This window comes from Xiphias gladius, chromosome 14, assembly GCF_016859285.1.
Source record: "Xiphias gladius isolate SHS-SW01 ecotype Sanya breed wild chromosome 14, ASM1685928v1, whole genome shotgun sequence".
NCBI lineage: Eukaryota > Metazoa > Chordata > Actinopteri > Istiophoriformes > Xiphiidae > Xiphias > Xiphias gladius.
In genome coordinates this window covers 18,103,835-18,119,375 of record NC_053413.1, presented here as the reverse complement: position 1 = coordinate 18,119,375, position 15,541 = coordinate 18,103,835, and the positions used below count along the sequence as shown (strand labels likewise).

Genomic DNA, 15,541 nt, shown 5'->3' with positions numbered 1-15,541 from the left:
TGTGTCACTTACTACTTTCTCTGTACTCTGTGTTTCAAACCCTGCCTAAAATCAACCCCCTATTACTTGTATTATAAGAAACATTGGCAGCCAACCATAAAGTGTATATCAATCATTGTAGACTGAACAGACTGATCTTTGACATTGCTGTTGAATGTACTTGTTACTGTTTTAACTTCCTGAAATGCCACAATTTGTGTCATAAAGCATTTCTCAATAGGTAAATACCTGGAGGCTTGGGTGGCAGCCAAAGTCCAGCAGGGTTTTGACCACTTGCAGGTGGCCTTTGTTGACAGCTATGTGTAATGGAGTCTGCCTTCGCTTGTTCCTGGCATTCAAGTCGGCACCACCCCTCTGCAGCACCTCAATGACAGAGCCTTCATCACCAAAGGCTGCGTGGTGCACCGCTCGGTCTCCATCTTTGTCCTGAGTACAGTAACACACCCACAAAATGACTCAGTTTTGTGTCTGTGCCTGGATTTTCACCTTTTGCCATATTGTGTGACATTCACTAAAATAAGAGTTGCATTTGTGATTAGGAAGGACATGGATGAGAGAGGAGTATTATTTTTTTTAATTATACCAACCTCAGCTTCCAGGTCCACATTGTGTTTAAGCAGCAACTTCAGGACATCCACGTGACCATTCTGACTGGCTGCCTGCATAGCAGTGTGTCCAGCACACTGCCCGTTCACCTGCAAACACAGAGTGAGGATATGGGTGCGTGACTATGTCATTTTTCATGTTTAGATCTGCATCTACTGAATTAGCTGATCGCCTGAGTGGTTAAGAGATTGGTGAAGGTGTATTTAAGCATTTGTACGTGTGGATGTGCATGCACGGCTGCGTGTGCATGTTTCATCACCAACTGCAGCACTGCAAAAACTCAGAGCATAAATATTAATGTGGACTCCTTTGGGAGTCTCGAGACATCTCTTGTCCTGGCAGGCGGATCACTTGGCCAGGCTCAGTGTGCTCAGCTTTAAGCAAATAATTCCACTGAAAGGCAGTAGGGCATCTGGCCAGCCTTCACCACTGACACACACAGACACACAGACACAGACACAGACAAAGACACACACACATTCACTCCCTTCTCCTCTTTGAGTGAAGACAGTATTGCAGACTTGGTGTACCCAGTTCTCGTAACCTATACAAGGCACAGACTTCTGTCCTGTGGCAAAGGAGTGTTTTCCCTGGTCTATAACATGTGTCAGAACACAGTCTGCAACCATATGGGGTTTGTGGATCTCCACTTGATGCTGAGAGTAAATTGGGTCTGTGCTGCAGTGCACACACCGATGGGCCTTGGTGCCTCCTCTGAGCCCAGCCTTAATGCTTTTCAGATTGAGAGAGGTGCAGGAGTGGGAGGATCTTAGGGCCCTTTCCTAGGGGATTCTAAACCTCCACAATATAGTGAGAACAGAGCAGAATGCAGCCAGGGGTATTCCAGCTCCGATTATCAATGTACTCAGATCTTCTGTATATGTTTAATGGAAAAATAATTTGGTTTTCATCAAAAACTCATCTAGAAATGTTGGGGCACTTACATCCACATCCGGTCTCTTAAGGATGTCCTCCACCTTGGCCAGGTCTCCATTGGCTGCTGCCTTGACAAGCTCCTCATTGATGTCTCCAGACTCTTGTGTCTCAAATAGTTTCTTCAGCAACTGAGACAGACGCTCTGACCAAACAAGGGGAAAACATCAGAAAGTGTTTGCGCGTAGGAGTCAGAAAACAGGGCGCAGTGGGGACAAAGTACCAAGAACCACATTCACACATGTCAGTAGTGCATACTTACCTCCAGAGGCGTTACTGACAGCAGAGCCGGAGGGGGCGATCTTGGTGACAGCAGCAGGATTGTACGTCCAAGAAGTTCCACAAACCTCAACCTTCAGGTCACTGTCAGAGTAGATTTGCTGCACGCGACCCACCTTGCCTAAAGTCTGTTGATAAAGGTTGCAGCAAACGCATTAGTTTACGGAGGGTTGTTATCTTTGGAATATGTTTTGTGTAACAGAGTCCATAAGTAATAGAAGAAAAATGGAGAGAGATTTTGGGAAAGAGAAAAAAAAAGCAGAGGTGGGAGGAAAGGATAAAGTGGAGAAAATACCAGCTCAACAAAGCAAATGTACTACACAGAGAAAAAACAAAAATCGTTGCAAAAATAAAAACTGACGGACAAAAAAAAAAAAAATTTAAGATTTTAAGTTTTCATTATTAAGAGGACATTCACTTGCACAAGAAAGAATATGGATATGAAAGAAAGAGACCCTTCTGTTTCCTAGACTACTCCTCATCTATACAGGCAATACAGCGAGGACAGAGAAAAATGCTCTACAATTTTGAACCGCATCATCTCAATCCTGGCTATCTGAGAAAGAAGCACTTTGCGTATGTCAGGTCGGGTCTGGGCCTGTCATGGAGGATGCCATCAATAACTGGGACTGCTGCAGTAGAAGCAGCAGCGGGCGGCAAACAGCAGCGGTTAGTGATCAAAGCTACAGCCCATCTCAGGGTTTTAAGGCTCATTAGCTGCTGAGGGGGGCCAGTTTGGCAGGGAGAAGTGGTATATTGGAGTAGACTGGCGTTACATAACCTAAGGCACACTGGGCAGCAATGAATAAACTTCATAATAAGGGAAAAATAAAGTCTTGTTGACACAGAAAAAAAGAATTAAGAAAAGAGAATTAAAAAACTGGCAGCAAAACAGCCAGACTGATTTGAGGTGTCTCCTCATGTTATTAATACTGCAACATTTCTTTAAAGAAGATGAGGGACAGACACTGCCAAATTTGAGGGGGACAGCACTAAATTACACAGATGAACTGGGCCTAAATTTGAGAGGGTTCTTGCATACAAATTTTGTGCCTGTGATGAAGTGCAAGTCAAAATTCTGATTTAAAAAAATATGCCAATAACAGCTCTCATTTTCTCGGATTTCCGGGTACCAAACATTACACAGATTTCACCCATCAGGGTTAAATGAAAGTATCTACTGGAGTGTGGTTTAGATTTGATGATGTTTTGTTACTCACACAACTTTAGAGCTATAGCCAAGTGGATGGTTTCATTTGACATTTACTACCTAAATAAATGAAATAGATCTACACACACTAATTTCTAAAATTATTCTACATACCTTTTTTGAAGATCAAACATAACACCATCATGTTATTGAATGCGGGCTACTGAACATTTGATACACCTTAATGTTGGCATTAAATTTAAATTGACATTTAAATAAACAACGGCCATTTTGGTTACATTTGCACAAATCAGTTTGAACATATTTCAAACTCTTACAGGCAGCATCGCCTCGGCCCACTCTCCATGGCCCCTCTGTAGCAGCTTGATGCGGTCGATGTCATAGCAAATCTGGACCAGGTCTCCCACTAGGAACTGGGAACTGCCTCCTTCTGCCCCGGCTGCAACTTCACCGCTGCGCACTACATTGGCCTTTGTCAGCACTGCTGGATTGAATGTCCATCTGAGAAAACAGGAATTAATGCTTTAAAGTAACACGGACTAATTCACACACAATTCTTAAAACATGATACCTGACCAAATATACATTTTGAGCAGTGATATTTGAGCATCTGCAAGCTATGATTAAGTGGGTTCAGGTTAGGATTTTAAAAAATCATATAAAAACACAGTTTTAAAAATGCACCCATGATAAATATCAGACAAAGTGGTGAGATAACATTGTTATGAATACTAATAGTAGACTGAAAATTTGCAGACTGAAAATATTTTACTACAAAGAGAGTCTCTCACTCTCTCAAGTGTTACAAACTATAATTACATCTTACTGTGAAGATGTACTGAGAAGTGTTTTGCGGCTTTTGACTCAGCTGAGGTGAAAAGGGATTTATGAAATTACATGGGATAGTATGCTGAAGAGATGAAGCAGTTTCATTGGGTTCAGTCACTGGGAGCCAATAAATCTGAGCCAGTCCATCTAGAGACCCACCTATTTCCACTGGGGTACTGAACCACAATGTCATGATCCTCGTCGATGCCACATACTGTGCCTGTGGTGGTGAGGGTCTCAAACATGCCGTCAGTCCACCCACCGTGGCCATGTTGGAGGGACTGGACAATCTCTAGGTCTAAGTCAATGTTGACCAGGTCTCCAATCTGTAGACCACCAGGATTTCTGTTGCCATTCTGCTCACCTGGGAGATAAAGGTAAATGATAAGTCCATTACTAATAAAACTGCAGTAGTACAAGTGTATTGAAAACTGTGCTAATTATGCACATAAAGATTTAGAGTCTGCAAAGGAAGTATAGAGAGACAAATAGGAAAATACATTTTAGATAAATACTGTCTGATAAATCTATGGAAAGAAATAGTAATACAAAACTTTTTAAGTACATTTATGATAAAAAAATGGTAACAAAAAAACATGGATATAGTATAACTACTTTGACTATACTTTAGAAATGCTGCTATCTATGAATAATGACACTATTAAACCTAATAAGAGACTGTCATTGCAGTGGTGAATCCGGAGAGACAATTAATTCCTGGAATTCCTGGAATACTGTAACTGCATGACCTGAGCCTCTCACTGGTTTTAGCAGCCAGGTGACTGGCTAGTACTGCCATCTAGTGGCTAGACAACATTAACTACAAGTGAAACTCCCCTAATGCCCTTGAATTCACTGCACCAGAACAGTAGGTGAGAGATTTGGTGCAATAATGACGGTGGACACAGATCACTGGCTTACTTACCTAAAACAGGACAGTGGTCTCTGTAAAACGAGCCTCCTTTGGCATCCTGGACACATTTCAGATCCGACTGAGAGAGAAAAATGGGAAGGAGACAGATAATTACCCAGAGTGATTCCATTAGAAGATGGGTACAATCATGAATAATGAAACATAGAATTTACACACTTCAAGCTGTGGCATCAGTGTACTTGTCTAGAATACCAACAATATAAGTGCCCTAAGGGTAAGGTAGGACAATGAAACAATACACTGCTACAGAGAGAAAGCTTCATTTGTGATGACTCAGATGTGCAGAATTAGAGGGCAGAGATGAACGTGAGGCAGAGCAAACGCCCCTCTGAACTGCTGGAAAACTAAAGTCCTGAGTACAACAAGTTTCAACAAATTAAATAACTCAAGCCTATCCTACTGTATCCAGCCAGCAGGACCTGTTTGATCTTATGATGCTTTGTGCACAAAGCAGACATTAGAGAAGGAAAGCGCGTTGACCTCTCATTCTGCATTTGGAACATACAGTAAACTAGACTCCTGTTGTATAAGATTTGCCCACTGTCTTAGTAAGAAACAAAGCCAAAATAAGAGAGTCAAGATGGGGGGTCTAATCCATGATTTATTTAATCCAGAGGCAGATGCCATCTACTTTCCTTTCAACCTATTAGAATAACAAAGAACAAATCTGTTATGCAACCAAGAAACCCGATTGGCCTCTTTCCTAAAAAGGCAAGGGCAGGCTCCACCAATGAGGAAGATGCTTTTCAATTGAGACACGTGTGTAGCTGCACCCGCAACTACCCCAAGACAATATCCCCCTCCACTAAAGTTGACCTCCATGTTCACTCTCTCTCCCTAAAAAGCAGAAAGAACAGATTGCCTTTATCATGCAGATGCCTGCCCCTTCCAGCTGCCTGTACAATGGAGCCTTACTCATGCTGGCTGTGTGGCTCGCACAAAGGCCTGGCAGCAAAAGAAAGCAGCAGCCCTGCGGTCAAACACAAAAACCACCTGACAGCTGATCTTTTGTGTGTGTGTGTGTGTGTGTGTGTGTGTGTGTGTGTGTGTGAGAGAGAGAGAGAGAGAGAGAGAGAGAGAGGGGCTGAGCATGAGGGTCAGACTGGAAGTTTGCGTACCATTCCCTCAAAGCCAACTCTGTACAGGTTCTTGGCCCCATTGTCCCACAGTACATAGGCAGCACTGTGAGGGCTGGCTGCACTCCAGTCCTGGATCTCTGTCACCTGTGGAAGAGGAGGGATGAGGTAAGAAACAAAGAAAAAGGACACAGCATAGTTTTTTGAGTTTTACATCACATTTACATTACATGAAAGTAAAGGTTTTGGCATACTGTATGTGAAAATAAAATATTTAATAGAAGGAGGTCATTTTCTCAGCAGGTGTTTTTCATCTTCAAACCTAATAATAAAAATAATAGCAAATATAATACTTAACTGATGTTGTAAATGATCATTTCTCTCTCACTGGCTGCCTTTAAATGAAAGGTCAGAGTAATGGCTGAACTACAAAACAGCAACCCTGGAGTCACATAAGCATTCAGTGACTGGCTATAAGACAAGGAGATGTCTGCTAACACAACAGTTTAACTCAGGCCCCTCTAGTCAGAAGCGTCCAATGTCAGCTTCTGGCCATGTAAAGGGTACCAGTTTGCACTTTCAGGCTTAGTTTATTTGCTTTTTGTGCCTCTTTTTTCCAATATGGTGAAGAGATTGCCCATGTGACAGAGGAGAGCAAAAGTCACTGGCAAAGTGATGTAGTAAATCAATAAACTGTAGTGTCTGATGCTCTGTATGTTGCACCATCACTGTGTTTTTGACTTCAAGTTTTATTCCCTCAGTGCTGAGAAAAATTAGCAGTGGAACCTATCAGGAAAAAACCTGATTAGGTTTTGATTCCTCGGGTTACCTGGGGGTTCATTCTACCTGCATTACATTTTTACGGTCAAGTTACTAAATCTCCTATTGTTTTTACTTTTTTACCACCAATTGGGAATACCTGTGCAATTGGCAAGAATGTTTTAAATAAACTTTTGCAACCATTACTATGTTTGTTTGCAAAGGAAAAACAAGAAAAACAAGACAAAGGCAACCCTAGTTCAGCAAGACCGCAGACTGAGCCTGGGGAAATACTGCTTATCAGAACAAGGAATCTTTGACCCATTGTGTTCTATCCAAAAATGGTATTACAGTTTATTCTGATTAGGGTTTCAGAGGACCCTCCTTCCCTACTGAAAGGGAATTAGATGCAGTTTGTTTTCCCCTAGTGTGTAATTAACAAAAATCAGGGTATCTAAAACCATGCAGCAACATCATCCTTGATGAATTCAGGAAGTTCCTAATATCAAAATCCATATACTTTTCCATCAGTTATGGGAACATACTCAAGGGCTGGATACAAACTGGGGTTGTAGCTATGTGGTGTGCTTAGGTCAGTCTGCAAAGCATCTCCTCTTCATCGTCATGCCAATTAGGTGGCTATCTCCACCATAAATTTTGAATGTAATGGTGGTCAGTCCGCATTTTGTACCACCACAGTTCTGGGCTGCCATATTTTTTTTTAGAAAATTTGCAAACAATTTCTAAACTGCTCTAGGCACTTTTAAAGGACAATTTGGAGACCCAGAGATGATTAAATAATGTCATTAACCTTCTTCCTCCAAAGATACAAAAAACAAAACCTTTACACCTAAATAAATAACAAGCTATGCACAACTCATTCAGAGAGGAAAAGGAAAAGGACTAGAAGCTGCTCTCTTTCTTTATTCTCCATACTCCAGTAATGGAGAATAAGGGTTAAGGGGTTTGTATTAATAAAACCCTGGTTCTCACCTTGGATCTATTGTACCCCTCAACTTGTGCATGTACATTAAATTGTTTCTAAACTACCAAAAGCAGCCCAACAAACACATCTTCCTCAACATTTTTACACAGGTTTTTCTGGAGTCAGTACTTGTACTACATTATGAGTAATACTACACCTGACTTTTGCAGAAAAAAACAGCGCACAGCTCTTCTCTAAAAACATTTGAAGGGCACTGTGAGCTGAAAAAAATGATTTGTTTATAGACATAAATAAGCAATGAGCTATAATTAGAGGACTGCAAAATCTATTCAAATTTGAAAGATATGGTTGGGATATTTACATTAGATAATTCTCTCTCCATCACAAGCAATGTAACAGTTTCATTTTATTGAGAAAGTGTCTAAAGAAGAGATGTAGTGGAGTAAATGAATTCTTTAATTAAAAGCTGTGCTGTAAGTAAATAAAGAAATCAAATCGTCAAATTATTTTCAGACCCCTTCCAGAGGTAATTGATTAATGGGCCTTAGGAGGTAATATTCATGCTAAACTAACAGAACATCTAAGCTGCAGGACATGTAATAGCAGTTTTTCTGGAGAGCATATTGCTTACAGCATCATAAAACAGTAATCAGATATGCCATTAAATAACACAGCAAAATTAAGTCTTACATTGCCTGGAGGGACTTAAATTGAATACTCTGGGGTCTGGACCAGAGTCAAAATAGAAGCACTTTACAGCACAGTTACAGTATAAATCTAAAAAGAATGGGCTAAACAAATGCAACCTTGTCAGACATTGTATTACTTTCTAATGATGTATTTAAGCCTGGAATAACCTGCAGCAAGGAAATCTGTTTATAGCCTCTGTAAAGATGAAGGGGAAACAGTGGAATTAAATGAAGGAGCACAGGTTTTTCAGTGACACATTCTACTAATTTCTATTATCATTTCTGTACAAATTTAGTAATTACAGTACATTTGGATAATTTTCCAAAACACTATGTACAATATTTGGAATCAACCTCTAGACAATTTGAGGTTAGAAATTATTCTATACAACAGACTATAACAGGATTATTTAGAGGTTTTTTTTCCCCACATATGGAAAATAATGCTAAAACCTTACTCTGAAGTGTTTGCTGCAGTGAACCACGATAAAAGAATACATTTTCAATTAATTATTATTTAAATCTCCATCCCAGCTACATGAATGATATATTAATACCAAATTGACAACTCAATAGAAGTACAAGATGCTAATTTTGGTTAATGTATTTATTAGAATGGATTACATTTAAATAAATAAAATGTTCTGAACTTTAAAAAGTCTGCAGAATGATAGATATGATATAGTTAGCCTGATTATTTCAGGACCATAGTAACATCAACTACAACATAGTGCAGCACACTTTTAAGGAGTTAACTGTTTGTGCACTCTTTTGCCTTGACATGTCTACACTACAAACATGTTGAGTCAGGCAGTGCCCTTCCTGTTTTGGTTGAGGCTCCTGCACATTTCAAATCAAATCATATCCTGTTTGTTTTTTCTCCCTTAGATTGTTTAGGGCAAACGATTCCTTTTTTTTTTTAGTTATACACAACCCTCACGGGTGGTCATGCTCCCTCCAGTGGCACACATGTGGTTCTGATTGCCTCTGGCAGGCTCACCAAACCTGCCCTACCTCCAGGGATTTATTATCCACTTAACTATGCAGCTTTGAAATAAAAGTTCAGACAAGTTTGGTCGTATTTTTAAAGAGTACTTCTTAGCAGCTTTGCTTACTCTGCTAAATTTTAAAATCTATCTGCACACTTAAAGCTTGCTTCGAGCTCTCGCTTAAAGCTCACAATAGGATTTATTGGAGACAAATTTTCTTTCTTTTTAGTACTACTGATCTTTGTATCATACACCATTATTTTTATTTATTTTTCCTTACACACCTGGATGCCTTGTATACCAGTGACAACTCTAAGTACCTGGGATCCAGACAAGCCCTTGGGTAATGCATGAAATTATTTGGAGTAGAGAAGCAAAGATAAAAAGCCAGAAACATTGGCCCCAGCCCAACTGTGTGCTTGAGTATGTATTCACATATTCAAGTCAACATCTTCTTGCTATTATAGATGAACAGGACAGTGTTTGCTGTTGAGCATTTCAACATCTCTGTATTGTAAATATTTAGAGGTCACAACTGCAGGGTTTGGCTTGAGGAACAAATAAATAGAGTGGAATAGAGTTACAGGCTCTACTTCCCCGGATGTTACCCTACCTTTCCTCTCCTCCCGTTGCCTCCATCCTGGTCCTCCCACTGCCAGTCCACTCCTCTCACTACCCGGCCACCAGTGAAGATCCCTCTGGCTGTGATTTTCTTTGATTTGCGACGTGACTCCAAAAGTACTCTGCTCAGATAAAAATTTTAAAACACAGAGACGATTATTTTCATTGGACTAAACTTTATTCACTCATATGACAGTGTCAGACAAAGCACTCAACAGCAAGTGTTTACAGGGGCTCTGTTTACATGGATCCATTCATTGCTTTTGCAATTACTAGGAAATATAGATTGCTGAGGGGATGCCAGTTCATGCTCCACAAAAATTGTTAAATTAAATAGATTAAAAATTATCACTTGTCACCTTCCCTCCTGCTACCTTGTGTCCTTAACTGCCCTTCCCTGTGTGCCTACTGTTTTGAAGTCATGGCGTAAATTACTTTCAGCAAATGGTGCATGGCATTCACACCTTACTGACAATTCCTTCTGTTTTCCTAGCAATCATCACACTGCAAATGAAAAGCCACCGATTAAGGTGGTAGTCAAATGAATAATTGTGACATTTTTAATTCACTATAATGCTGTGAGCTGCAGTCTAAACTCCCAACTACAAGCCTAACCAGTGAAAAGGGTGATGGCAAATAAAACATCCAGCTGAGCTCCAACCATCAAACAACAAGCCTTGATGTGAGCCTTGATGGTAGACGCAGCAGCTGGACAGTGCAGGTCTAACCAGCGCAAACAGCTTGTGGCTTCTAACCACTCCCTCTTCGGCAGTTAGTGAAAGAATCTAATGTGGTGTAACAAAACACCCCACCACACTGTCGGAGCGGTGCGAGCTGGGGAGACCTCCAGCACCCATTGTGCATTATGTAACGTCTATCTCGGGGGAAATGAAGTCGCACTCCGTTGAAAAGGCTGCCAGCTGTTGGGCCATGTGTTCATTCACTAAAATATGGTGTTTGGGTGAAATAGGCCCAAAATAGATAAAGTGTCATCACAGTACTGACTGTCTATGGGACAACATAATCAAATGCAAGTTGTGGAATACAGTTAGCATGTATACACACCAGCCCAAATAATATATTTTAAGTATTTAAAACAAATCAGTTATTGATTTGATTGCTCCTTTTTCCTACAACACATTAGCTACCTTAATCTCTGTGTTGAGCATCTCTGAATGCCCAGACTAAAGCTGCCTCCAACAATTTGACTTGATCTTGTCTGTACATGCAGTAATTGGTAACACTGTTTCCATTTTCCACACACCACACCTGAAACATTGTTTCCACTAGAAATTCTTTCAAGAGGTGAGGAAGGAGGATTTTAAAAACGTTGTTGACTTTAATTTCAAAGTTCGACAGTCGCTGAAAGACAAAATGAGTTGCTTTGTGCAAATAAAACCACCCGTGGAACATATATTTAATTCAGGTTATTTCTTTACCATAAACAAATCCGGGAAGACACACATCACATACACATAAAATCATATGTTACACGCACACTGTTCCAATGGTACTGTGCACAGATCCCCTGGTCTGATTACCAATGATCATACCCCAGTTTGAAGTTTGCCCAAACTGTAAAAGCTTCTGCACCAACTTCAAATGCCCTAACCAAAAACTCAAAAAAAAATCTAATTCTATCTTGAAATAAACTTTTATCAAGTAAGCTTTTAGTAATGCCAGCTAATTATGCTGACAATGTCAGCACTTTTAGAGCAGGCTTTGCAGTAAACCTACCACTGCCTTCACAGTACAACACCTCCACACTAATTTGCATTTATCATTGGTTACATGTAGGAAGGGCTGAGTTCACATAAGTGGTAGTTTTACACATCAACATGAGCTTCCAGCAACAAATAAAGAGCAAAATAGAAAACAATCAGACTTCCCATGTGACAGTGCCATTGGAATGACAGAATGACTTCAGGCAAATAGTAACAAGCAATATTAAGCACAAGGACTGAATGACATTAAAACACTGGGCTGTGTATGTATAGTGTTATTCTTTCTTATTATTTTTATATAATTATTAACTTCTATGACAGTTACACACTTACAAACCTTTTCACTTAACAGGAAGCTGTCTTGCATAGTAATGTATTGAAAAGTTTTCATTATCTATGTTCACCGTACGAAATTACAATGCTCTCTACGGAATCAAAGCTCTAAATTCTGAACTGTGAAAGTCAGAAGTCTTCAAAACAGATTTTTAAAATAAGCTGCCCTTTCATTTCATAACCATGCAGCCTTATGAAGACATAAAAAAAAAAAATTAAAAAAAAAATCTTGGAAATCTGCTCAAATAAATTCTATAGATGGGAAGCACTGCATTAATAAAAATTTTAAAAAGGTCTGAATGGATCTTAAAACGAGGCTGAGTTGTTGCCTGGCAACTGAGGGCTGGGAGCAGAGAGATAGATTCTGTCTGCTTGAGAAGCAGGGTGCACAAAAGACTTCTCAAATGTCACACACACACACACACACACACACACACACACACACACACACATATATATATATATATATATATATATATATATATTAAAAAAAACAGTATAAAGCTAAACTATGGCAGTAAAAGAGAAGGGCAACCAATCACAGTAAAGTGCAGGGACTACCTGGCTACCTTGTGTCTATTTCGTCATTGGTGTGTGCAATAATGGCAAATGTTGCTGGGCTAACTAACCTCTCACTGCCTGGGGTAGTAATCCTGTAGAACCGGTGTCTCAGATGATGCTTGTCTCCATGGTAACAGGTTGTGCAAAGGTCGTAATTGGTGCACTCAGCACATTTCCAGCGAATACCAATGATGGGCTGTTGACGGCAGGTGTCACACATGGTTCCATCATGCTTGATGCCTGAGGGGGGGCAGTATTAGTCAAAGTCAATGAATCTGATTTTTACCATGTGATAGTACATGTACAACTTTATAACTGTATAACTTTTCAACATTTTGCAATCAACAATAGATATACAAATCTGAGCAAAATATGCACCTATTCTATAAGCAATCAGAACTCCATGTATTTGGCATAGTCTGATACAACTGTGTACACTATGAAAATTGTTTGTATTCTCCATACCTTTTAGGAGGGCAATATTAATTCTCACGAAACCCTAAACCTGTTAATGTAAGCACTTTCAGACTAATTTTGGCTTTACAACCTCTCACTCTCTTTACAAGATAGGGTTGATTCTTCAGAACCACGAAAAGAACTACAGAAAAGTGCTCCTCATTTCATGCCTGCATCATCAAGTGGACATGGAGAAACTGGATGAAGACTGTCAATGAGATTAGTATTGAAAAGTGTAACTGAAAGTGTAACTGGCTTGTAATGCTGGGACTAGTACAGAGAAAGATCAAGCTAAAGGACGGTCAAGCAGTCCGTAAACATTTATGTTTATACTTACACAAAGAGAGAGCAACCTAATAATATTCTTTTATATAATGAGCGAGGAAAATGTTTTCCTCATACTGTGAAATTTGGAGTGATAAATTATGCTGACATATTCCTGACTCTGAACATGTATATCTTCTATGTCTCACACAGCTTATTTCGATATCTTACACACACAGTTGTCCGGTAGATACACGTGTTAAGACAGGATTTATTAAAATAGTGGTCTTGATTTTATGCAAACTGGGATAGTCGAACATACGTCGTCTGCGTTCATCTCACAGAATAAACTAGCCCACAACTAATTTGCTGCCTTCAAGAATTTTGTACACTGACCGTGTCTTAAAACATCTATTTTAAATGGCAGAAAATAAGTGTCACAACCGCAATGTAATCTTTACAGCAAAATGTTATTGTCGTTGTCCAATCAATCTCACTGTACCAACCGAAGCCCCAAAGTTAAAGCCAATTTAACCCGTACAGAGTGCGTAACTCTGTTGCATGGGAAGACGCTCATTTTAGATTAATCTTGAAGTGCTGATAAACAAAATCAGCTGGTGTAAAGTTACCTGTTGGTGCACTGTCTAATATCCTCACGTCGTATGCTCCAGAACAACGGTAGTTAGCAGCCGTCCCATTATCCCAGACAACAACCACCTCCTCTGGACTTTCAAAACTTCTGACGGTGCCAACATGTCCCTCTCCACCATCCTGCTTCCCCCACTTCCAGTCAGGTCCACGGACCACTCTCGCTCCAACTCCTTCCATCATCGCTCGGTTATTCCTCCCGGTGGTCATTTACGAAAAGATCTCGAAATGCCACAGCAATTCTTACAAGTTAGCAAGCTAGCAGTCTTTGCTAGCCAGCTATCGATGCCCTGGTGGACAGTTCCCAAATGCAAGTGGTAGCAAGTCCTAACAGGAAAGGGACTGGAACAATCCACAAAGCTAGCCCTCTAGCTAAGTAGCTAAGGTAGCTGCCTAAGGAGGCTGCTGAACCACCAAACTACTCCCACAAGCTAATGGTAACTGTAAACCAGTGCCTCCTCAGTGTTGCCTCCGAGAATAAGAAACTAATTACCATAAAAGCCCATTAGGTAGCCACATTGCTAGCTTAGCCAGATGTCACTACTCAGAAAGCTCACACACACAAGAATACCACCTCTTCAACTTAGCAAGCTAGCGAGCCGAGTTGCTAGCTATCGCAATGCTAGCAAGATAAACCTCTCCTGGCTAGCAACTCCCTCTCGTTGCGGTACATGTAGTCCTTTTGTGGTTGTTTATCTTTAATGGTGATGTGTATGGCGCTGAGTATCCATCCGTCAGCCAGAGATGGTTCCCTGGAGTCAACTCAGTATGAACGCGTCGCCATTATTGTCAATCATCGTTCAGACCTCAGACGAGCAACAACTAGCTACGGAGGTAAACGACAAAACCCGAAGACGAGACCCTTGGAAAACAAGCACAAGTTCCGCCCATGGCGCGCGTGCGTATCCCCATTTCGCAAGACTGTTCCCAGGTCAGTGTTGTGATGAAAAACATAATCTCAGTATTTTCAGACTTTTAATGATGTAGTAGAAAAACATATTTGTGACTTTTCTATCTTCTACCAAGGGATTTTACAATCAGAACAGTAATTTAAACTCGCATACGCCTCAATGTAACAAACAACATGAGAGAGGTGAGTTTGGTGAAACAGAACTGTGTGGGACTATTCAATAATCCTAACCGTAGGATCCCATCGCAGGATGGCCTGTACTTTTACACAATGTCTTAGATTGGACAGGAATTGACTACAACTTGGAGACAGTGATCCGCGCCTTAAAACGAATGTGAGCCAGGGACGTAAAGTTGGGGGGGGGGGATGGCCCCATCCCTCCTTCCAACCCCCCTACTTCCGGCGGCCTTTGCTCAGACTACATCCATCCTCGAGCTCCGCCTTGATTTTGATCTCTACCACACAGCCGCAAAGTTATATGACTGCATCTTGCAAGGTTGTGACACCGTAGCAGTGACAAAATCTGTCCACAGGTTTACAGACACAAATCTGCATTTCTTTGTGTTCTACGAGTTACGTAACTCGGCATTTGATTGTGAATAGTATTGAGACTGTTGTGCAAATTATGCAAGGGCCTCGCCTCCCCGTCCTTATATTGGCGTGTTTACAACTTCGATGGGAGGATGAAGCGGAACTGTCCTTGTGGTCACGAAAAACACCATGAGAGCGAATAGCAGGAACAGCAACTTGTGTTCTCTCCAAGTTCAATGTCAGAACGTAAGAGTAGGCTAACGTGAATCGCTAGCTTGCAGTG

At 40.6% G+C, this 15,541-nt stretch overlaps 1 protein-coding gene across 5 annotated transcripts in view; it reads right to left on the bottom strand.

Moving 5' to 3' along the window:
• The window catches only part of mib1 (MIB E3 ubiquitin protein ligase 1), a 52,785-nt gene extending 38,118 nt beyond the window's left edge, over positions 1 to 14,667 (bottom strand). For all 5 annotated transcript variants that reach the window (XM_040143339.1, XM_040143340.1, XM_040143343.1 and 2 more), the window contains exons 1-11: positions 13,799 to 14,667; positions 12,518 to 12,689; positions 9,824 to 9,953; positions 5,870 to 5,974; positions 4,743 to 4,809; positions 3,977 to 4,181; positions 3,307 to 3,490; positions 1,802 to 1,946; positions 1,551 to 1,684; positions 588 to 695; positions 229 to 426 (exon numbers count right to left, since the gene is read on the bottom strand). In XM_040143339.1, the coding sequence (XP_039999273.1) occupies positions 229 to 426; positions 588 to 695; positions 1,551 to 1,684; positions 1,802 to 1,946; positions 3,307 to 3,490; positions 3,977 to 4,181; positions 4,743 to 4,809; positions 5,870 to 5,974; positions 9,824 to 9,953; positions 12,518 to 12,689; positions 13,799 to 14,027 (1,677 nt within the window). In that variant the 5' untranslated portion in view covers positions 14,028 to 14,667. The remainder of the gene's footprint in view (positions 1 to 228; positions 427 to 587; positions 696 to 1,550; positions 1,685 to 1,801; positions 1,947 to 3,306; positions 3,491 to 3,976; positions 4,182 to 4,742; positions 4,810 to 5,869; positions 5,975 to 9,823; positions 9,954 to 12,517; positions 12,690 to 13,798) is intronic.
• Between the last annotated feature and the right edge of the window lie 874 nt (positions 14,668 to 15,541).